Consider the following 22,542-nt stretch of genomic DNA (forward strand, 5'->3'; position numbering starts at 1 on the left):
TTGCCGGGAAAACCGCGGAGCCGTCACAATTTCTCGAGCAGGAAACGATCAGTTCTTGGCAGGACAACTCAAATTAATTAGGAATTGTCTTTTTCCAGGCGCTATGGGGATGCTCCCGGGGCTTGCTCAGGGGATGCCGGCGGGGTGTGAGCCAGGGTCAGGGAGGGCTTTGGGGTGCAGGAGCGGGTGGGCACTGAGGGGACCCCGCGGTGCCTTCCAGCGCCCCTGGAGCATGGAATTGCCCGGCTTTACCTCGGGAGGAAGGAAGGCCTGGAAGGAAGGGCTCCTGGGGGTCACGCTGTGGCATTGGCCTAGCTTGGTGACAGGGCTGGTGGCTTTGGTGGCCCTCAGGCCTTATGGGAACATCCCTGGAGAGAAACAAGGCCAGGGGGGGCTCCGGGGTTGGGAATTAGGGTTGCTGGAGGTAATTTGGGAGGGGTTGGGTGAGGGCTGGGGGACTCTGGTGGCACTGAGGGGCTGGAGGACATTTGGGGGTGAAAGGGCCGAGGAGGAATCTGGGAATTGACAATTTGGGGGGGGCTGAGGGGCAGATTTGGGAGCAAAAGGCCTGGGGATCTCCAGGGGTTGGGGTACTGCTCTTTGGGGGGAGGTGCTGAGGGTTAGGACCACGGTGACTGTGGTGGGTCTGGGGGCCGGGTGGGAGGTTTGGGGTCTCCAGGTTGGGTGACTGAGGGCAGCCGAAGGCAGCTGCAGTTTTGGGGCTCAGGGGAGGTTTAGGGGGGGCTGAGCTCTGTCTCCCAGGCTGACCCACAGACCCCCCGCCCCCCAGCCCCAGAGGCAGAGAGCCAGGCAGGTAACGTGTGTAATCCAGATATATTTATAGGATTATTTTCCGAGATTAGCACAGGATATTAGAAAGGTTATAAAGTCACATCGACGGTCGTTGGCTCCCTTTATGTACAGACAAAAACACAGCACAACAACACAGCCCAGCCTCTGCCCCCCGGCCTCTCCAGAGCTCCCCAAAATATGGCTTTCGTGTCTATTGAGAGTTCAGTGCCGGCCGGGAGCGGCCGCAGCCTCCCAGGGCCCGGCTGCCACCGGGGGGGTCCCGAATCCTCCCCAGATCCTTCCCCCCCAACTCGGATTCTCCCGGCCCAACCCCGTGGATGTGGGGCCACCAACGAGGACCCCCCCCAGGAGGGGGTGATGGCCTGGGCTCTCCCAGACACGGTGACACCGACCCTGCCGCCTCCCCCGCGTGCGGTGTCACACCCCAGCCCTGCTCAGATGTCACACCACCCGTGGCATCTCTGTAGCTACAACGCGGTGTCACCAACCCTCAAGGGGACAAGGACGAGGGCCAGACCCCACCCTGTCACCCCCACATCACCTGGACGCCCTCAGGCCACCCAGCACCTGCTCCTCTGCCCACCTGTGACATGGGGTGTCCATCACCCCCAAGGACCCCACACAGTGACCCCAAAAGGGCCTTTCCCACCACACCCCACCCCAGACAGGGGCACCAGGGACTGGCTCTCACCAGGTGGCTTCTCCCACCGTGACGTGGAGTGTCCCAGTCACAGCTTCCACCCGGAATCCTCCCAAGTCAGGAGGGTCCCTATCACCCCACGGCCTCTCCCTGTTCACACTGGTGTCACCTGGCATTCCTGTCACCCCCAGGTGTGACACAAATCTCCACTGCTCCGACCTCCACCAAACCCCCTGGCTCCCACTGGCAGAAGTGGCCTCCGATGGATTCTCCGACCGTTCCCAGCCCCTGTCCCGGCCAGGGCCGTGGCTCAGCCTCTCTCTGTGACCTCAGCAGGTCCCCAGGCCCCACAGGTGACACCGGGCCCGTCCTCCACACATCCCTGCCTGCACCCACTGCTCCCCGGGCTGCCCTGCCACACCCCACACCACATGGCACCTCCAAAACACCAAAAACACCATGGCACCTCCAAAACACCAAACCCGGGCTGTTCTCCCCCAGTACCGGCCCTTGGAGCAGCTCTGGAGCAGTGGAACCAGCAAGAAACTGAATTCCAAGAGGGAAAACCCTCCTTGTCCCTGTGAACTCCCACCTCCCTGCCCCAGGGACCACTCACCGCACTCCCCTCCCAGCTCCCGGTGCTGGGGCTCTGCCTGGGATCCCTCCAGCCCCCACGGAGATGGAATTGTACTTGAGAGATCATCCAGCTGATTTTATTCGCAGGAATGACTCAGTCGTGGGGACCTTGGTGACAGCGTTTGGCAGCCCCAGGATTTATCCCCCAGCCCCAGCTTGGAGCTGCCCTGGGGGCTCCAGGTCCCCCACTCCAAGAGATGGGAAGGGAGGAAAAGCACCCCAAAAACGGCTGTGCCCAACCAAAGCTCCATGTCCTGCGCCCTCCCAGTGCTGCTGCTGCCCCCGGACACGCAGCTGAGCCACAGGAGCCTGGTCACATCTGCAGTGTCCCCAACGTCACCTCCCTCGCTCCCACCTGTGTCTGTCACTGAGCTGCGTGACTCTGCCTCACCTCAGCCCCAGCCCCACTCACTGCCCCACAGGGCACCTGGTGCCAGGTGCTGGCAGGGTTAGGAGGGGCTGACACTTCCAGCCCCGTGGGAGAAGTGGTAAAATTCTTCCTCCACCTCCCAGGTGAGGTTTCCCAACCCCCCCTCCCCCAGGGACTTTGATTCCTTCCTGAAGGGGCCCCCTCGTCCTCCAGACCACCCCAAATCCATGGGGTGACCTCCCAGGTGAAGTTCCCCCCTCCCAAAGGACTCCCCCCTCCTCCAGACAACCCCAAATCCACGGGGTGCCTGGCCCAAGGGCAGCTCCTGCAACCCCCAAGTGTCCAGACCGGGATGTGGGATCCCAGGAAACCTCATCCCAAGGCTGGGGGTGTCCTAACGATGCCGGGGGGAGCAGCCCCATCCTGGGGGGGGGCAAGCTGGGGCTGTGCTGGAGAGGCTGGGAAAGGTGTTTGGTTTTGTCTTGGAAGTGATGGTGAAAAAGGCAGGAGGAAGGGCAAGGAGGAAGGATGAGCCCCCCCCCCCCCCCCCCCCACAAGCCTCTGTGGGGACCCCCAAACTCCCCAGACCCCAAATCCGGTTATTTTGGCCGCTGTTCATTGGGGCTCTTGGAGCCAAGAGGAAAATCAGCCCTTTCCAAGCTCATCCCTGCCCTGCGAAGGGGCTGGGGAGGGAAGGGGGGCAGAGAGACCCCAGCAGAGCCCCACCCCTGCTCCAGGGGTCCCAGGGAAGCAGCCCCAGCCCCAGGGGCGCTGCCTCCTGCACTGAACATCTCAATAGATGGTTAAAATTGGCGTTTCCAATCAGAGAATTTAGGAAAAATAAAATAAAAAAATAAAAAAATCGGGGCCCTTTCCTCTGGATTTGCCCCCCTCCCCCAAATAAACCTCAGCCCTCCCCCCTCCCGCTGGGGTGGGACCGGGGAGCTGTGGGGGCTCCCGGTCTCTGTGGGGGTCCCACCCTGGGCTTTCACCCCCTTTCACACACTGACTGCACGAGGACAGCTCTGCTCCCGCATGGACACTGCTCCACAAGAACCACCAAGGATAAAACCGGGGCAGGGTCTCGCTCCGCTCCCAGCTGGAGTCACCCCCGGCCCTGGGGGGGGGACAACGGGGACACCCCAGGGTCCCAAGCTTGCCCCGGGGGCCCGGTGCTGATTTTATCCTTGGACGTCAAAGAAACCAAAACGGAGAGAAACAAAGGGAAGAGCTACATCGACCCCAGCCCAACACCCCAACCAAGGGCCCGAAGCAAAGAGCAGCCACGAAACCAAAGCAAAAGGTCCAAAGGAAGAAGGAAGAAGTCGCTCACTCACGGGTTGGTCTGTGGGTTCGGGGCGTGGGGATGGAGGTGCAAGCAAGCAAACGGGGCCGGGGCTCTCGCTGTCGGAGTGAACGGTTTGTACAAGTTCAAGAAGCGTCGGCAGCGCCTCGAGGCCGGTGGCTCTCCCTGCTCTCTGTCCCGCCATCCCTCTGTCCGTCCGTCCGCCCGTGCCGGGCGCCAGAGAAAATCTGTCGGGTTTTGTGGGGTTTGTGGTCTGGTTGCCGTTGCCATCGGGGTTCTCTTGGCTCCATTTTTCGCTCTCTCTCTCTCTCTCTCTTCTCTGACCCCTTTAGATGAAATATTCCTTCTTGTCGTCGCCGCCGGCCTGGCCGCCCTCGGCGTTGATGATGGCGGTGTCGGCGTCCGGAGCGTCGTCCGAGCCCTTGGCCTCGTGGGTCAGGTACGTTCCTGGAGCGGGGGGGGACAGGGCTGGGGGTCACGGGGGGCTCTGCCAGCGCCCCCTCCCACACAAACAGGGGGAGGTTGGGCTGCCTGCAGGGCTCCATTGGGCTTGGCTGCAATGGAAAAGTCACTGGGATGGAATGTGATGGGATGGGATGGGGTGGGATGCAGACTCACGGGGGGTGCTCCAGGCTTTTGCAGCAGTGTCCCCTTGCGGAGTGACCACTGCCAGTCAGGCTCCTGCCCCCCCACCCACCCTCCCTGGAAAAGCAGGGGGTCCCAGCTGCCCCCGGAGCAGGGTGGGGGGCTCTACTCACACATCATTACAGGGGGTGGCCGATGGCGGGGTGTCACCGTGTCCCCAGGGCTTGGGCACAAACCTGCTGGGCATGAAAAGGGCAGGTGGAGGGAAAGGAGGAGGAGGAAGGCAGAGGGAGCTGGAGGAAGGGGGAGGAGGTGGGGGGAGACGGGGACAGGGACAATCCCGGGACAGCGGGTGCGGAGCAGAGATGGAGAACGGGGATGGGAGCTGCCTCCTCCTGGTGCTGCCCAGCCCCGAGCATTCACTGGGATATTCCTGACATTCCCACGCCGGCGCTGCCACGGGCAGGACCCCCAGACCCAGGGGGGCTCCGCTGGTTCCTCTCAGGACTCAGGAAGGGCTGCAGGACCAGGAGCTGCCCCTCTTCACCCCCCGCTGCCCCTTCGCTCCAGGGACACAGCCCTGAGACCCCCGAGGGATCCTCGCGCCCCCCTGCAGCCCCCCGGGCCGTACCTTTGTGCCTGATCAGGTAATGTCCCAGCACGATGAGGAGGCTGAGCAGCAGGAAGACGATGACAGCCACCACCCCGCCGATCATCGCGTGGTAGGTGCTGGAGGTCGAGGGCACCGGGCTGGCGTCTGCCCAGGCAGGGGGAGAGAAAAGACAGAAGGAGCTGAGACCCTGCAGGGGGGCAGAGGCTGCTGCTGCTCCCCACAGGGGCTCCATCCTGTGCCAGCAGCTCCGTCCTGCTCTGGATCCTGGGAGCGAGAACGGGGAAGGCAGCGGGGGAAGCAAAGGGGAAATCCCCATCCTCCACAATGGGGTTTTGGCCCCAAAAAGGGAGGGCAAGCAGGCTTGGGTGGAAGCTGACGTGCAGGCTGGCACAGCACAGCCACAGGCTGCACCCCGACAGGTGATGGCACCCCGAGGACAGCAGGACCCCAAAGCTGGTCCCAAGTCTGCCACATCCTGTCCTGGATCTGTGCTGAAATCCTGTGTCAGCCCTGGGGCACAGTGACAAATCCTCCTCCCCGGCTCGGGGTGGGGACAGAGCCACATTTGGAAAGGACGAGGTGGGGGAGACACAGGGGAAGCAGCAGGACAGAGGGACAACACGTGACACGGACACACAGGACAAGGGCCAGCTCGGGGAGCTGCTGCCACAACCCGCCGGGAACAGCCCAGGCCTCCTCCTGGGAAACACCAAAATCCACACACACCAAAGGGACTGGAGCCAGGCTGGGCACCTGGCAGGGCTGTCCCCAGGCCAGGGCTGGGCCACCGTCCTCCTGTGGAGCTTCTCCGGCCGGGCTGGGGAGCAGCAAAGAGAGAGAAAAGGAGCTTACGGTACCTTGGATGAGAGCTGGAGTGAAGGATGGAGCGGAGGCCATGGAAGCATGAGAGATGGGCTGGGAAGGGCCTGGCGGAGGGGCTGGAGTGGAGTGAACGTGTGGGGTGGGGAGCTGGGGAAGATCTGGGAAGGACAACAAAAACACAGGACACGAATCAACGCTGGGAAGGGCCAGCGAGGTGACAGAGCCCGGCGGGGGGACTCAGGTGCTTCTGTCACCAACGTCTGGGACAGTGTGACCATCGTCCCCCGTCTCCTGTCCTGCCAGACCCTCTGAGACACCCTGGGCCTGCACAGCAGGAAAGTGTCAGCCACCACAAGGTGCCACCTGCGCTCTGCTGTGCACGTCCTTGGGCACGACGGTGTCCCTCGGTGCTGGGCAGGGCTGGCACCAAGGTGGGCAGGCTGGAGGGCTCAGCTGGGCACAGAGGTGGCTCACATGAGTGGCTTTAAAGACAAAAGCGGGAATTCCACGAAGGGAGCAAGGCTGGATACGGAGCTCGCCTGCTGTGACAGGGGTGGTGACACCAGGTGGGCAAGGGACAGCGGCTGCCACCTCTCATGGACAGCATGAGGCACCCGGGGTGAGCTCCTGGATGGGTGCAGAGAGCTCTGGGTGCTCACAGGACACCACACAGGGGACAGGGGGGACACACAGGGGGTGACACTGGGGTGACTGTGGCATGTGGGGCTCGTTCCGGGCAGGCTGAGGGAGGGGACACAGGGGACAAAGTGCCTGAAGTGCCACTGCTGCCATGCGCTGCCTCCATGCTGCAGGGGAAGGATGCTGAGTGCCCAAGGAGGAGGGAAAGGAGCCGGGAAAGAGAAGAGCCGGAGTACTGGAACAGGGAAAGTCCAAGGCTGGGAGAGAGAGACGGAGAGAGGTTGGGAGGAGAGCAGGAACAGCCCAAATCCAAGGAAAAATCACAGGGAAATGGGATCACCTTGTGTGGGAAAGGGCTGGAAAGGGCACTGGGAGCACCACACAGCAAACAGCCCCCACATGTGACACAGCGGGACATGAGGACACACACAGCCCTGTGTCCCACATGTCACACAGCAGGACATGAGGACACACACACAGCCCTGCTCCAGGTGTGACACACAGCATGAGGACACAACAGGACATGGGGACACACTCTGAACATGCCAGCCCTGCCCCACATGTGACACATGGCACTGGCACACGGGGACACACACACAGCCCTGCCCCACATGTGACACTTGGCACTGGCACACGGGGACACACACACAGCCCTGCCCCACGTCACACAGGGCACACAGGGCCGTGGGGACAAGCGGAGCAGTCAGGGCAGGCCAGGGGACAGCACCGTGTGTGGAGCAGCAGGCACCGCCCCTTCCCACGCGAGGACAGGTGTCAGGGGTGACACGGTGACATTTTGCGGGCACGCAGGACGCCGTGACCCCTCGCAGCAGGACGCTCACTCACCGCTGACGTCCAGGTTGTACTTGGCCACCACGCTGCCCATGGAGCTGGTGGCCGTGCATACGTAGGTGCCACTGTCACTCTTGTTGAGGAAAGGGAAGATGAGGACGCTGTCGGAGCTGAGCTGCAGCGGCGCGTCGCTGCCCTCCTTCTCCCAGAGGAATTCCTGCGGGCTGAGGAACCGGGACGGGCATCAGCACCCCCGGGATCCCCCGGGACACGGAGCGGGAAATGTTCCGTTTGGGGATGAGCCGGGACGGATCTGCTGCTCTGGGGGAGGACAGGGGGCTTTGTCTGCCCGGCAGGGACACCCCAAACCCACCCAGCACCGCCTGCCCAGCTCCGGGGGGGGGCTCGCTGTGGGATGTGGGAGCCTGGCAGCGGGAGGGGAAGTTGGCCAGGGCCTGAGGAGGAGGAGGGAGGTGAGGAAGGCCTTACATGGGGTTGCCCTGCCCGTCGCACTGCAGCTGCAGCTTCTCCCCCTCCCGTGGGTACTGCGGGTGGGGCTCGATCTTCGCCGTCGGCTTGTCTGGAAAAGGGGCAGAGGAACAGTGTGGTGAGCACCTGGCACCCCAAATCCTGCCCTGGCATCCCAAATCCTGCCCCTGGCACCCCAAATCCTGCCCTGGCATCCCAAATCCTGCCCCTGGCACCCCAAATCCTGCCCTGGCATCCCAAATTCTGCCCCAGACATCCCAAATCCTGCCCTGGCACTCCAAATCCTGCCCCTGGCATCCCAAATCCTGCCCCAGACATCCCAAATCCTGCCCCAGACATCCCAAATCCTGCACCTGGCGCCCTAAAATCTCTGCCCTAGCACCCCAAATCCTGTACCTAGCATTCCAAAACCTTCCCCTGGCACTTCAAAACCTGCCCCCAGGATGCCAAAACCTGCACCTGGCATCCCAAATCCTTCCCCTGGAACCTCAAAACCCCAGCCCTGGGCCAGGTCTAGGTGTGCAGGGCTGAGGGGTGCCAGCACCCAGGGATGGGGGCAGCACTGGGTGGGTGCTCTCGTCCCTCACCCCATCACCACCACAGGGAACAGGCAGGGAAAGGGAAATGGGGACGGGATGAGGGAGGTGATGCAGGCATGGAGCAGGGACAAGTCTCTGGGAGATGGGGACAAGCAGGACTTAGGGACAGGAGTGGGAAGATGAGGGTGTGTGTGCAGGGAAGTGTCACCATGCAGAGAAGTGTCACTGCACCCCATGTGGGCTCTGCTGAACCTCCATCCCCCCAAATGTCCCCCCCACGTACAGTGGACCTGCAGCTTCTGCGTGGTCGACCTCTCCGAGTTCTGCAGGGACTCGTGGTCCACTGTGCAGGTGACCTCGACCTCGTTGTCCTCCTTGGTGACACGGAACTCCACCCTGCTGGTCACCGTGAAGGTCTTGCCATTGGGATCCTCCACCACCTCGGTGCCCGAGTCTGTGGGGACAGGGGACAGTCAGAGCTGAGGGACACAGCCCCCAGCACCCCCCATGGGGACCCCAGGACAGGGCCACCCACCCTTGATCTCCCTGTTGCCCTTCCTCCAGCGCAGCTGCGCCGCGGGTTTGCTTCCGGAGGAGCGGCAGATGAGCCGGGCCACCTTCTCCTCATCGATGGGCTGCTCGTGGCCGAAGATTTGGGGCTTCTGGGGGATCCCTGCAGGAGGAGGAGACAAAACCCACAAATCCGTGAGCTGGGTGCGCAGAGCCACGGCAGAGCGCGACACACACGCAGGTAACACGGTGAGGCAGTGGTGGGGTAGGGAGGGGATGGGGAGCAGGGGGACCGTCCCCGTGTCCTACCCAGCACAGTGACCAGGGCCTTGGCCGTCCTCACGGGCATGGTGAAGATGGAGCAGGTGTACTCGCCCTCGTCGGCCAGCACCACGTCGCTGATGCTGATGGTCAGCTCGTTGGGGGTGGATCTCTCCAGCTGGATCCTGTTATCCCGCAGGGCTGAGGGAAAAGGGACAAGGGGCTCAGTGCCACCTCCCTCTCCGCTGGTTCTGCCCGGGGTGGCAGCGAGCGGGGACGTCACCCTCTGAGGCAGCTCCCCTGCTGTCCCCTCGTGGCTCCAGCCCGGAGCTGCCTCGCTCGCAGCCCCAGCTGCGGCTTTTACCTCGTTTTTCCCCGAAGTACAGGGTCTGCTGGGCAGGGTTGGACCACTGGAGCGAGGAGTCATCGGGATCCTCCACCTGGCACTTGAGCACCACCGTGCCCCCGGCCACCACGGTCTCGTCTGATGTCGTGGGCTGGCTCTCTGCGCATGGAGAGGGGGAATTAGGGGGGCCCTGGGTGTCACCTCCCCTCAGAGCATCCCCCGAGCAGCCAAGGAACAGCAGGGTCCCCAAAAGCCACCTGAGCACAGCTCTTCGCGCGTCCCTGTCCCTCTGCGGGGCCAACCCTGCGATCCCATTCCCCAGCAGGGAATCAGGCTGGCATCGGTCCTGCACCACCCACGGGGACAGGGGACACTGCTGTCCCCACGGCAGCTCACAGGGACGCGAGCACAGCCCCAGGGATCCCTGCAGAGCAGGGGGCATCCAGGATGCAGCAGCAGAGCCTGGCACTGGCTGGAGACACCAGCCCATCGAGTGCCACCTGCGGGGTGTCAGCGTCCCGCTCCCAGTGCCACTTGTGAGGGGAAGGACTTGCTCCATGTCCCTCCCCAGGCTGTGTTCCCTCAGCTCCTCCTCCTCCTCCTTCCCTTCCTTCGGCCTCCGGGAGGAGCCGAGCAGCCCAAGGGCAGGGAAGAGCAGCTCCAGGATCAGATAACCCCCACCGTCCCAAGGACAGCTATTTTTGGGAAGCTGCCACGGCAGGGAGTGGAGCTGCAAAGGGACAAGGGGGGACATGGCACAATCCCCATGCCCAGCAAACGGAGAGGGAGGAGCACGGACGGGGCTGGAAGCGCCTGAATTCCCTCGTTCCCCACACGGAAGGTGAAGGGAAATTTATCCTTTTGCTCCCATCACGAGCTCCCCGAAGCTGTCCCAGGAAGGAGCTTTTGGAGGAGGGCAGGACAAGGTTGCTGGTGTTTCCTGTTAAACTCCACAAAGGCTGGGCTGGAAGCGCCCGAGGAAGGAATTCCTGGCTGGGAGGGTGGGCAGGCCCTGGCACAGGGTGCCCAGAGAAGCTGCGGCTGCCCCTGGATCCCTGGAAGTGCCCAAGGCCAGGCTGGACAGGGCTGGGAGCATCCTGGGACAGTGGAAGGTGTCCCTGCCATGGCAGGGGGTGGGACTGGATGAGCTTCAGGTCCCTTCAACCCAAACCACTCTGGGATTCCGTGAGTCGCTCCCTGCCCAGAATTTGCAGAGAAGCATCAAACTGGGATTGGGAACATTCCCGGTATAAAGACCCTTCATCCCCAGGAGCCTCCTCATCGCCGGCGCTCCGTTTCATCCTCTGTGCCCAAGTTTTTCCTGCTCTTTACTCTTCCCTGATTCATCCCCTGCTCTCTCCAGGTGCTGGCACGGTGGGAACTGAGCAGGGACCTCCAGGATTCCCACACTGGGGATGGCACGGGATGAGCAGGACCCCACCAGTGCCAGGGGACACGTCCTTGTCACATCTCTGCTCCGCCCTGGGAATCCATCCCTCGGCTTGTTTTAATTTGGTTAACGAGCCTTTGTCCTGCTACACCGCACCGTAATTAGGGGATTAGGCCTTTCCAAGCCGCTGTTGTCCAAACTCCAGCTCCGACAAGGGTCCGACACCCACGCAATTAACACAATTACCACCCTGCCCCGGGTCTGGCCTCGGTAAGGAATTAGCGTGGGAAGAGGTTAAACACATCAAGAATGCCACCCCCGCCCTGGGGGACACCACGGGGACACCCTGGAGGGGACATTCCCCTCCTCTCTCCCCCGGGACCCCACGCGAGGACTCCAACCCCCCCCGTCTCTGATCCCAGGCTCTGCTGGGTGGGGGGCACGACCCAGATCCCCCGGGGGCTCCACGCCCGCTGGAACAGATGGGAACGGCCAGGATTTAACCAAACCCCCGCAGCTGGAACCTGCTGGAAGTGACAGAATAGGGGCAGAGCCGGGGGAGGAGGGGGCACAGACCCCCGGAGCAGCAGGACCCACCCCGGGGGTCTTCCCCTCCCACCACGGCGTCTCTCTGGGCACAAGCTGCCGTGCCAAGGTTTGGATGGAGGCTCACAAAGGCATCACGGAACCACAGAATTCCAGAATGGTTTGGGCTGGAAAAGGACATCAGTTCCAACCCCCCTTCCGCAGGCAGGGACACCTTCCTGCTGCTCCAAGCCCCGTCCAGCCTGGCCCTGGACATTTCCAGGGATGGAGCAGCCACAGCTGCTCTGAGCATCCTGTGCCAGGGCCTCCCCACCGGCACAGGGAGGAATCCCTTCCCAATATCCCAACTCAATCCAGCCCAGCGCATCTCCCGGGGGTGTCCTGGAAAGACCCAGAGGTCTCGGAGCAGGGACTGTCCCCTGGGTGCCACCCCTCTGCAGCCAAGCTCCTGGGCTGTCCTGGCACAAGGAGCCGGGACAGGTGCTGGACGCTCCGGGAGCATCCGCCCTGCCCGTGCCAGCGAGCGCTGCCAGCACAGGGCTGCTGCCACCTGACAGGGCTGGCACTGTCCCCTGGCCTCCCTCTGTGACACTGCCACCGCCAAAGCACGGCCTGGGGGCTGCAGGGACCCCTCAGGGCCCCCTCGAGCCCCTGCTATCACCCCACAACAGGGGGACAAGTGATTTTCAGCTGAGGGCTCCTGGGGACTCGGCCAACCCTCCCTGGAACCATCTGGAGGGATCAGACCTGGCACAGGAGGGCTCAGATCCAGCCCTGGATCCAGGGACAAGCAGAGCGTCCTTAGCTCCCCCAAACCAGCCCAGAAAAGCTCTGCCAAGAGCCCTGTGTGGGGCCCAGAGCTGCTGCCTGGGTTGGTTTGTGCTCCCCGTTGGCGGAGCCGGGGAAGCGCCGCGCTCCAGAAAAATCAATATTTCATTAATTAGAGCCGTGCACTCTTGCAGAGGGGCTGCATTCATATTTAGAGGGGGGGGGGAGGGGAACAATGTGGAAAAATGATGTAGAAAAATGATGTCGACATCTCTGCTGCTCCTGGAGCCCAGTATGAGTGTCCCCCATCCAGTGACAACTGTCCCCAAAGCTCTGCAGCTCTGGGCCTCCAGCCTCAGGATGCTCCCACGAGGAAAAATTGATCCTGTGTACGCCAGGAATTCTGCAACACAGCCACGGTGCTGCCTGCCTGGAGCAGCTTCACCTAGAGCAACCTCGGCGAAACAGGGAGAGAGGCCTGGGAAGAGCCCAGCAGCTGTGGCGGGCGAGACTGGAGCTGCAGGATCCTCCCTGAGGAATGTCCACCCCATCCCAGCTTTTTTCCAGGCTGTGAAAGCATCTCTGTGGCAGAAATAACCCCAGGGAAAACCACCCACTGCTCCAAGCTCTCCAACGCCTCTGGTTTACAGTCACGTCCTAAAAACATTTCTCATTTCCCTCCTTCTTTCTCAAAAAAAACCCTGTTTCTCATTTCCCTCCTTCTTTCCCAAAAAACCCTTCTCGTTTCTCTCCTTCCTTCCCAAAAAACCCCTTCTCATTTCCCCCCTGCTTTCCCAAAAAACCCCTTCTCATTTCCCTCCTCCTTTCCTAAAAAACCCCTTCTCGTCTCCCTCTTTCTTTCCTCTGGGTTCAGCATCACAAAGATCCAATTCATCCTCGTGGGCACAGATGTTTTCCAAGGCGCCTCATTCTCCTCCCCGAGGACTTTGTGTCCCAGCAATTCCCTCCACAGCTCCATCCCCGGCCCCGGGCACCTTTCCTGCGGGGGATCCACGCGGGAAGCAGCCCTGGCAGGGCGGGAATTTTGAACTCGTGGATCAGGAAGGCTCAGACATCTGCTGTGCACCATCCCTTGCAGGCTGATTTTTAGCAGGGTGTGAATCCACAATCTGGAATACCCAGAGCTCCAATTCCAGGCAGCTGAGTCGCTCCAGATTTCCCAGGAGAGGGAAACCTGCTCCTGTTTGGGTGCATCTGCTCCGTTCCACCTCGGATGCGGCGTCACCGGCGCTGTGACAGCGACAGGACACGTCCCATCCCTCAGCGAGCTGCCTCCTGCAACTCTAGGGCCGGCTCCTTCCCCAGTCCAGTGGCATCCAGATGTCCCTTGTGGTCGCAGGGTCCATCCAGAGTGTCCCCAGGAGGCAGGTCCGAGCAGGGAGCAGGTGGAGGCCAGGCTGGAGCAGGCTCTGAGCGAAAGGTGGAGGTGGGAGGGATGCAGGCTGATCCAGGACGGGGCTCCACGTGGGGACATCCCTGCGTGGCGTCACCTGGCTGTGCTCTGGGTACAGCCAGGCTGTGGGAGCTGCAGAATCCCCGTTTTCCTCACAGGGATAAAAAAAAAAATCCATCCAGCAACTCCATCGGTGCCCGAAGTTCCCTCAGGCAGCTCCCACCTTGACACCTCCAGCCCCCACAGCCACTCCCTCCGAGCTGTCCTTCCCACAGGGTGAAGGGTTTGATCCCAGGGTGACAGGGACTGTCACAGGAACGCAAATGTTCCCTAAGGTGGGAAACACAGCCCCGAGCGTGCTCCCAGCTCACGGACAGGGATGCTGGGAGCTGCCACTGCTCCAGGGCTCCCTGTGCATGCGAGATCCAGAGGGTAACAGGGGATCCCGAGGCTCCCGGCAGGATGGGGTCTCTTTGTGAGAGAAGTGCTGACTCCAGGGACTTCACACATTCCCACGTGAAAGCCCAAACACGGAATTCCAGAGGATTTCTCTGTAAACAAGCATTCCTGGGAAGGGGCACAGCAAGAGGATGCAGCTTCTCATCCACCTCCTGCCCTGAAGCCTGGGGCTGGTCCCCAGCAGCCCGCAGGTGCAGGGTCCTGGTCCGAGGGGCACCGACATGACCCCGGGCACCTCTGTGACCTGAGGGACACTGTCACCTCCTGCCAGACCTGCCCAGGGGACAGCCAAGAGCTGCTGGTGACACCTGACCGGGGTTCAGCAGCTGAGACACAGGCAGCAATTAGCATCAATCAGGAGCTGCAGAGAGGCTGATTCCAAGTGCTCTGGGACCACGGGATGCTCCTCCTCCTCCAGCCCTGGCCGGGTGCTCTCAGAACCAACATTCCCAGAGTGACTCTGGCTCCATCCTCGCTCTGCAGGGCTGGGAAGCAGCTTCTCCTCTCCTCTTCCTCCTCCCGAAACCCCACAGCCTGAGACCCCACGCAGCCCCTGCTCTCCCAGGGCCAGAGGAGAGCTGGGATGGGATCAGGGAGCTGGGGAACGCCCTGGATGGACCCACTTGGCCCCATTTCCACATTCACACCAGGCTGGTGCAGTCTTCGCTCAGGAAAAGGAAATGCCAGGACATCAGGATCACCGCCTTCCAAGGCCATCCCACGGCTCAGAGGCTCTCCTGCCACCCCACCAAGGCTCAGAGCTGCAGCACAAGAGCCAAGACCCAGCTGGTCACACCCCGAGTGCTGGGAGGGGGCAGAGCAGAGGGAAAACCCCCAGTTCTGGGCCACCACAAATCCCCCAAGCACCCCGACAGCCCTTCCCCGTGTCACAGCTCCCTGGGGACCCCCCAAAAAGTGAGAACTCCCCAAGACCCCCAGGGCACAGGGCAGGGTGACCCCTGTGCCAGCACCCTCCCCCAGTGTGACAGCCAACAGCTGAGAACTCCTTTTTATGAGTGGGTTTTTTAGCTCCTACCCTAAGGCCAATCTCCAACATGACTGTTGCCAAGGGAACGAGCTCGGTGCTTTGACAGTTCTGTTTTAAGGATCTCCCTGCCCAGCGAGGTGTCTCAGCCCAGCTGGATGCCCTGGCACGGGGGTTTTGGTGGCTCTGCAGCCACCCCGACACCGGCGGGAGTGAGGAACTGTCACTCCCCGCTGCCCGAGGATTAAACACACCGGGTTGTGTAAGAGGATATTTATAACAGAACCGAGGGATGGGGAAGCCCTGGCAGCTCTGCTCCTCTCCTGGGGGACAGCACAACCTCCAACGCCTCCTCCTGACCTCCCAGAAATAGAATCATGGAATAGCTGGAGCGGCAAGGAACCCACAAGGATCCCGGAGTCCCGACTCCTGGCCCGGCACAGGTCAGCCCAACAATCCCAGCCTGGGACTGGGATTGTCCAAAGGCTCCTGGAGTTCTGGCAGCCTTGGGAATGTGATAATTCCCTGAGGAGCCCTCTGGGGGAAGCAGCTTTTCCTGATATCCAACCTAAACCCTCCCTGACACAGCTCCAGCCATTCCATCAGCTCCTGGTGCAGACTTCCCACATTCCAGTGGATGCCCAGGAATGTGCTCTGCATCAGCTGTGGCCCAGCAGGTCACCCCTGCTGCTGCTGCAGAGCGTTCTGTCCCTTCTGGAGTCCCCAGAATCACAGGGAGACAAAAAAAAAACAAAACAAAAGCCAGAACCCAAAGTTGGTGAGACTTGGAGAGGCAAAATGGAGCCTCCGGGAGTGTGCAGGTGCAGATGTTCAGAGCAGCTCAGGGCAGCCACAGCCAAGGCTGGAGCACCTCGGGAACACTCCTGGATCCATCTCCCCACGGCTTCAGACCAGGAGCAGCAGAGCAGGATCCTGATGGCAGCAAAAAGGGAGAGCGAGGAGCTGCAGCCCTGGACACCAGCAGAGACACCCTCAAAACACATCCCAGCTCTGGAAACAGCTCCCCAGGGCGTGTGGGCTCCAAGCAAGTCTCCTGAGGAGCACCTGGCCCAGGGCCCTGCCGCTCTCCCTGCCAGTGGCCGCTCAGAGCAGCAGTGTCAGGACTCATTTCCCTGGAAATCACAGCAAAAGCAGCAGTCTGGAAAAGCTGAGCTTGCCAGCAAACACCGTTTGAGGTGTTGTAGGGGAGAAAAAGCATCTGCAGCTGAAGCACTGCCTGGAGCGTCACCCGAGGACGGGGCAGCTCCTGGGATGCTGCAGGGACTCGGGGAGCTCTCGGTTCTGCTGCTCCCCAGCCAAACTCCTGGGAAACGCTGCTGCTGCCAGGCCTGCACCAGCCCTGCCACCCTCCAGCACGTCCAGACGCCGCGGAGCCTCCGCGGGAGCCGCAGCAGCCAACACCTGCCCGCGGTCCCCGCGCCCTCGGCCGCATCCCGGCGCAGGCGGAGCGTGACGCTGGGCAGGTGACTGGAATGGTTAAACACGTTCCTGCCCAGCTCTCCTCCCAGCCTCGGCTTCCCCGCCTCCCTCCGCTGTCACCGGCTGCCTTTGGCTTGGCTGGGCTGCGGCTGCCCGAGCACAGCACGGAGCATCCCTGGCTCCTCATGCTCCCCCCCAGGACAGCCCCGGGTGGAAGAGGAGCTCTCTGGGAGAGGGATGGAGAATCTCAGCTCCTCACAGGTGGGTGGAGGAGCTGGGGCACCAGAGAGGTCACTCCCACATCATCACCCCATGAAGGCTCTGCTGCTCTCTGCTGTCGGTGCCCAGCCAAGAGCAGAGGGGCCTGAACTGGACCAGATGGTTCAAGCTGAGCTGACCCAGTAACTGGGAGGAGGAGGAGGAGCAGATCCGTCTGACTGTGGGGGTGTTACAGCGCTGGCAGCACCTTCCAGGGCCCGCAGAGCCACTGAAGAGCCAAAGCAACAAGGACGCCACTCAGTCTGTGCAGGACCTGCACAGCCAAGGCATCACCGGGGCTGGAAAAGCAGCCTGGAGAGCAGCTCAGGTGGAGACCAGGCTGGGCAGGGGGTGCCAGGCCAGACACTGCCACAGCTGTGCCCAGGAGAACAAGCCCAGCGCCACAAGCAGAGCTCACCGAGCTCCCAGCTGGCACTGCCACCAGAACCACCTCGGACACGTGTCCACATCCTGCCCCACTCCCTCCCTCCCACTGCTCCTTTCCTGCAGGGACCTGGATGGGCACGAGACACCCTGGATTGGTGTAAAACGAGGTTAGGAACCAACGCAGGGAAAACAAACAGGAACAGCTCTGCTGCAGCTCCCTCCATCTGGCTGCACGGCCGCCGTGCCAGCGCCAGGGTGACTCCCCAGATGTAGCCGCCTGCGGTTCCCCCGGCGGTTCCAACACCCCTGGAGAGGCGAGAACGTCAGGCAGAGGGAGAAGAGGAAGAGTCTTCCAAGCAGGAGACCTCCCAGGCAGGGAGTCTTGGGCAAACAGGGTGCTTCTCCCTCCTGAGGAGGATGGGTACCCACACCTCGGGATGCTCAGCTCCTGCTCCGGCAGCATCGCCCCGTTCCATTGGGATTTCTCAGGCCGTCACACTCCCAGCAAACAGCACAGGCCAAGCCAAATCCCAAGGCATTGTCAGGACAGCGGCAGAATTCTTGTCCCCCGGCAGCGGTGCCAGCACATCCCTCACCGTCTGGGCACGCAGCGGGCACCTCCGCAGAGCCTGATCCCAGGCTTTGTCCTAAAATCCAGCCTTGCCTGTTGAGCCTAACGCGTTGTGCCAGACAGCTGAGTGGTGGATTCCGCGCTCTCCAGCCGGCTGCCTGCACAGGGATGCTCTGCTCCCTCCCCTCTCCTCCGGCTGAGTGCTGATCCTGGCCCTGGAACAGCTCATTTCCCCCAGGCAGCTGATCCAAGTCATCCAAAATCAGGCCAAGCAGGTAGTGAGTGATGCAGAGAGGTCGCCCTCCCTCCCTTTCATGCCTCACCAGGGTTGTCAGTGCTTCCTCGGCTCTGGAGCCAAGGGCTGGTGCTGGCACAGGCACCGGGAGCATATGGCGAGCCCTAATGGCACTGGGAACGGGGCTCTCGCACACATTCCTTGGGGAAAAGCACCGCGGAGAGCGGCAATCAAAGGCTGCTGTTGCTCCAGACAATGCCGGGCTCCCACCACCCCACTGTGCCCCTGGGCTCTCCCTGCTCCAGCCTCCCACATTCCAGCGCTGGCATCTCCCTCCAGGACAGCAGATGTCACCTGCTCGGAGGCTGGGGATGGCAAAAGCCCTGTGGGAGCCCAGCCTCTCCAGACCCGACCCCACACGGGCAGGGCAGGGCGGGAGGCTGCTCCCAGGACAGCAGCTGGAAGCTGGACTGAGCTTCTCTGGGGGGCCTGGCCAAGCAGACACCTCCAGCAGCTCCAGAGAGATGAAGCCACCCTGCAGGACAGGGACAGTGCCCTGAAGCTGCCTCTCTGCAAAGCCCTCCTCATCTCACCAGGCTGAGGACGCCTCCCGATGTCCTCCAGCAGCCCAGGGAAAAAACAGCCCCAAGTCATCTGGTTTTGGCCCGTGGTGGCCTCCCAGGGCATTGTCCAAACAAAAGGGTTACACAACTCCTGAGTGGAATAACCCTGCAGAGAGAGAGAATGATCCTCACACAAGGACAACCACGCACCAGCCCAAACACCCGAATGTGCCGACAACAGCACAATGCCAGCCAAGAGCACAGACAGGGCCCTCTTGTGCAGGACCAGTGCTCCCAGGGCCTGGGTGGCTTCCAGGGGTTCCTCCAGACCCTACCACGGTAGCAGTGGAGCCATCCACAGCGCTGGAGGAATGTTCTCCAAGGAGGAGACTCCATCCCACCCCAGGACAGGTGCCAGGGAGGGGATACCCCCTGAGCTACGCTGGGATGGCTCAGGGGCTCCAGGATGAGGCACCAGCCATGAAGCCAGAACAACAACTTCTTCCCAAGCATCTCCCAGCCGTCCATCTCCTCTGCTCCTAAAGGTTTTTTGGAGGTCTGTTTGTCCAGCTGTGCTGGACCCTGGCACTGGTGGCCAGGGCTGGGCCACAGCAGAGGCCAGCCCAGGAGGAAATCTTGCAGTGTCATCATCCGGGCTGTGTCCTGTCCCAGGACAGCTCCGGGTCACGGCCACCTCCCCTCCCAGGAGCACTCCCCGGGATGCTCAGCCACCGCCAGCCCCACAGGCTGAGCATCCCCACACTGGGGATGCCAGGATGTCCCCACGCCGTGGGGTGAGCATCACCCACACCCAAGTGACTCTTTCGGGTGCCTGTGGGAGGACCGTGGCCAAAACCAGAACAAATCCCGGGATTCGTGAATGGGAACACAGCCACCAGCCCCCAGAGCCTGTGACAGCACCAGAGATGGGTGCGGGGGAGCCGTGGGGGCTGCGGGCTCAGCCCTTGTCCCCACCGTGCCACGCTCCCACCCGCACAGCCCTCGGGACCCCCGAGCCTGTTCCAGAATCCCCTCCCTGCTCCTGATGGGCCGCAGGGATGTGGATGGAGAGCGGACCCACCGTCAGCCTCCCCCAGCACCTCCAGACCACAACACAGCGGGTCCAGCCCAGCCCCTGGCCAGCTGCTGCACCTCCCCACCCAAACACGCGCAGCAGCCTCAATTCTGTCACGACAGACGACTCCCGACACGGCAAACGGAGCCGCCAGCAGCCAGGCAGGGACGGCGAGTCCGAGCCACCGCCGGGCACCCCGCAGGGACCCGCAGCCCCACAGCGACAGGGGACACGGCGCTGCCACCGGGGAGCCCCGACAGAAATCACACCCGCTCCGCGCCTGTCGCGCCTGTCGCCGGCGGTGACCCCCCCTTTGTCTGGCGAGCCGGGGCTCCGCCGCGCCCCGCGGCTGCTGGACGCCCCGCACATCCCGGCAGCATCCCGGCGGGACGGGGAGCGGCCGCCGCTGCCGAGCCCCCCCGCCCGTCACGGGGAGGCGGCTCCCACCGGAGGGACCGGGGACCCGCCCCAGCCACGGCGGGGATGTCACCGCCGCTCCCCCGGGGGCTCCATCGGCCCCTCCGCGGGGTCTGTCCCCGCTCCGGGTGTCCCCGCCGAGCCCCGGCACCCTCGCGGCGGGGCGGCTCCGCCGCACCGGGGACTCTCCATCCGCCCCCCCCCGTTCTCCGCGGGCAGCGCCGGGAGGGGCCGAGCGCCGCCGCCGCCCGCCGGGGCCTGTCTGGAACCTTCCGCCGCCCCGGCCCCGGCCCCGCCCCGGGCGGTCCGCGGCCATGGGGGGACACGACGGGCAGCACCGGCGCCGCCGTGACCTTGAGCCCCGCCGGCCGCCCGGGGCCGCGGGAGCCGCACCCGCAGCCGGCGGCGGGGCGGGCCCCGAGGGCCGGGCGGGGCGGGGCGGGCGGCACCTGCCTGACCCACATAACGGCGCCGCTCGCTTCGCCGCCCGCCGCACCTGTCGCTCGGTCCCCCGCATCCCCGGCCATGGCGGCGGCGACGGGGAGGAAGGTTCGCCCGCTCGCGGTGCCGCCACTCACCGTCGCGGGAGAGGTTTCCCCGGGCGCTGCCAAAGCAGGCGATAAGCAGGAGGATGCCGAGGGCTGGGGGCTGCATGGTGGCGGCGGCGGGAGCCCGCGGGGCCGGCGCGACCGAGCCGCAGCGCGGGCGGCGGGCGCTGCTCCCTCCGCTCTGGAGCCGGCGGTGCGGCAGCGGCGGGGATTAAATAGAGCGCGAGGAAGAGACCATTCGTGCCGGGGGGGGCGGGGGGGCCGCGCCGATGCCGCCCCCCTCGGCCCCCGTGTAAACACGCCCGCTCCGGCCGCCGGCCCCCCCCGCGCCCTGAGGCGCGGTGGTGCGCGCCGCATGCGCGGCTCCCCGCGGGAGGCAGGTGCGCGCGGGGCGGCGGCGGCGGCGGGAGGCGGCGGCGGGCCCGGGGTCCCCTCGGTCCCCTCGGTCCCCGCGGTCCCCTCAGTCCTCGCCGTCCCCATCCCGCCCCCGCGCTGAGCCAGCCCGGTCCGAGCGGAGCGGCGATGCCTCAGGCTGTCGTCCCCAGACCGGATCCCTGGCTGGGCGGTCCCGCCATGGAAGGGGGTCTCGCCGGTCCGGGGCCGGGAGCGGGACCGGATCCACTGCCAGGATCGGCCGGCCCCGCAGGACGCCGCCAGGTCGGGTCCGCTCTCGGCTCGCCGTGTCCCCGGGATGGGCTGGGTCACTGCCAGGCAGCGCCCGGCTGGTTGGATGGAGCGCGGTCCTCTTGGCAGGGTGAGAGGGGCCGGAGCAGAGATGCTGGGGTGTCACCCGTGCTGGGGTGTCACCTGTGCTGGGGCGTCATCCTTGCTGGGATGTCACCCACCCGTGCTGAGGTGTCACCTGTGCTGGGGTGTCACCCGTGCTGGGGTGTCACCCGTGCTGGGGTGTCACCTGTGCTGGGCCGTCATCCTTGCTGGGATGTCACCCACCCGTGCTGGGGTGTCACCTCTGCTGGGATGTCACCCTCCCGTGCTGAGGTGTCACCCGTGCTGGGGTGTCACCCGTGCTGGGTTGTCACCCGTGCTGGGGTGTCACCTCTGCTGGGGTGTCACTCTCCCGTGCTGGGATGTCACCCGTGCTGGGGTGTCACCTGTGCTGGGGTGTCACCTGTGCTGGCGTGTCATCCTTGCTGGGGTGTCATCCTTACTGGGATGTCACCCGTGCTGGGGTGTCACCCGTGCTGGGGTGCCGCCTGTGCTGGGGTGTTACTCTCAGTGGGAAGTCACCTGTGCTGGAATGTCACCTGTGCTCGGATGTCACCTCTGCTGGGGTGTCATCCTTGCTGGGATGTCACCTGTGCTAGGGTGCCACCCGTGCTGAGGTGTTACTGTGAGTGGGAAGTCACCCGTGCTGGGGTGTCATCCATGCTGGGGTGTCATCCTTGCTGGGATGTCACCTGTGCTGGGATGTCACCTGTGCTAGGGTGCCACCCGTGCTGGGGTGTTACTGTGAGTGGGAAGTCACCTGTGCTTGAATGTCCCCCGTGCTCGGATGTCACCCGTGCTCGGGTGTCACCCGTGCTGTCACCTGTGCTAACTGGTGTGGCCCAGCCCGCCCCTGTCTCTGCAGCTTGTACCACCCAGTCCCATGACTGGTCCTTGCAGCTGGACCACATTTGGGGTGGAGCCTGTTCTGTTCCAGTCCCTAAAAGTCACTGTCCAGTCCTGGCTCTCCCCTGGCATCTCCCAGGCAACTCCTTTATCCACCCTCATCCAACCATGCTCTCATCCATCAGATGATCCCCCTGAGCTCTGGCTCGTGTCAGCCCAAGCTTTTCCATCTCTGGAGGATTTCAGGGCTCTGGGGAAACATTCCCAGCTCGTTTCCAGAGGAGAATTAACCCCTTTTTGCCGGAGTGTTCATGCGCAACCCTCACGTGCGTTTCTGAGGAGCTGCTCCGAGGCTCCTGCACCAAAGCTGCGCGCCGGGGATGGCTCCCTTAGTCACAATCCCCGTGGGAAGCGCCCGTGGGAGGAACAGCTTGGTGCCGGTCACAGCCCATCCCCGCGCTGCCTCCAGCTCCATCCCGTGTGTCTGGACGTGGCCCTGGAGGTGACAGTGCCGCTGCCACGGCGCTGTGGGGTAAATCTGAGGGCAGGAGGG

At 63.5% G+C, this 22,542-nt stretch overlaps 1 protein-coding gene across 3 annotated transcripts; it reads right to left on the minus strand.

Annotated features, from left to right (window-relative positions):
* Positions 1-815: 815 nt before the first annotated feature.
* On the minus strand, positions 816-20,600 carry CADM3 (cell adhesion molecule 3). 3 transcript variants are annotated; one of them, XM_066206461.1, is made up of 11 exons: positions 20,448-20,600; positions 9,380-9,520; positions 9,064-9,216; positions 8,780-8,917; positions 8,528-8,698; positions 7,706-7,796; positions 7,271-7,440; positions 5,821-5,943; positions 4,982-5,107; positions 4,524-4,586; positions 4,126-4,212 (listed from the first exon to the last, which is right to left on the minus strand). In XM_066206461.1, coding segments are annotated over exons 1-11 (1,254 nt in total). In that variant the 5' UTR covers positions 20,524-20,600; the 3' UTR covers positions 4,126-4,210. The 3 variants fall into 3 exon arrangements, with proteins under 3 accessions (XP_066062557.1, XP_066062559.1, XP_066062558.1); XM_066206460.1 differs by lacking the exon at positions 4,524-4,586 and having other exon boundaries at positions 816-4,212; XM_066206462.1 differs by lacking the exons at positions 4,524-4,586; positions 5,821-5,943 and having other exon boundaries at positions 816-4,212.
* Between the last annotated feature and the right edge of the window lie 1,942 nt (positions 20,601-22,542).

The sequence above is a fragment of the Chamaea fasciata genome, unplaced genomic scaffold (genome assembly GCF_029207755.1).
Source record: "Chamaea fasciata isolate MVZ Bird 193981 ecotype frontalis unplaced genomic scaffold, bChaFas1.0.hap1 SCAF_31, whole genome shotgun sequence".
Taxonomy (NCBI): domain Eukaryota; kingdom Metazoa; phylum Chordata; class Aves; order Passeriformes; family Sylviidae; genus Chamaea; species Chamaea fasciata.

What these genes read in the sequence shown, in the direction of transcription:
- CADM3 (XM_066206460.1), bottom strand. Translation starts at nt 20,523, where the DNA reads ATGCAGCCCCCAGCCCTCGGCATCCTCCTGCTTATCGCCTGCTTTGGC. An exon ending in GTACTTCGGGGAAAAACGAG is followed by an intron (nt 9,217 to 9,379) that starts GTAAAAGCCGCA and finishes CTTTTCCCTCAG; the next exon opens with CCCTGCGGGATAACAGGATC. An exon ending in GGCCCTGGTCACTGTGCTGG is followed by an intron (nt 8,918 to 9,063) that starts GTAGGACACGGG and finishes CTCCTCCTGCAG; the next exon opens with GGATCCCCCAGAAGCCCCAA.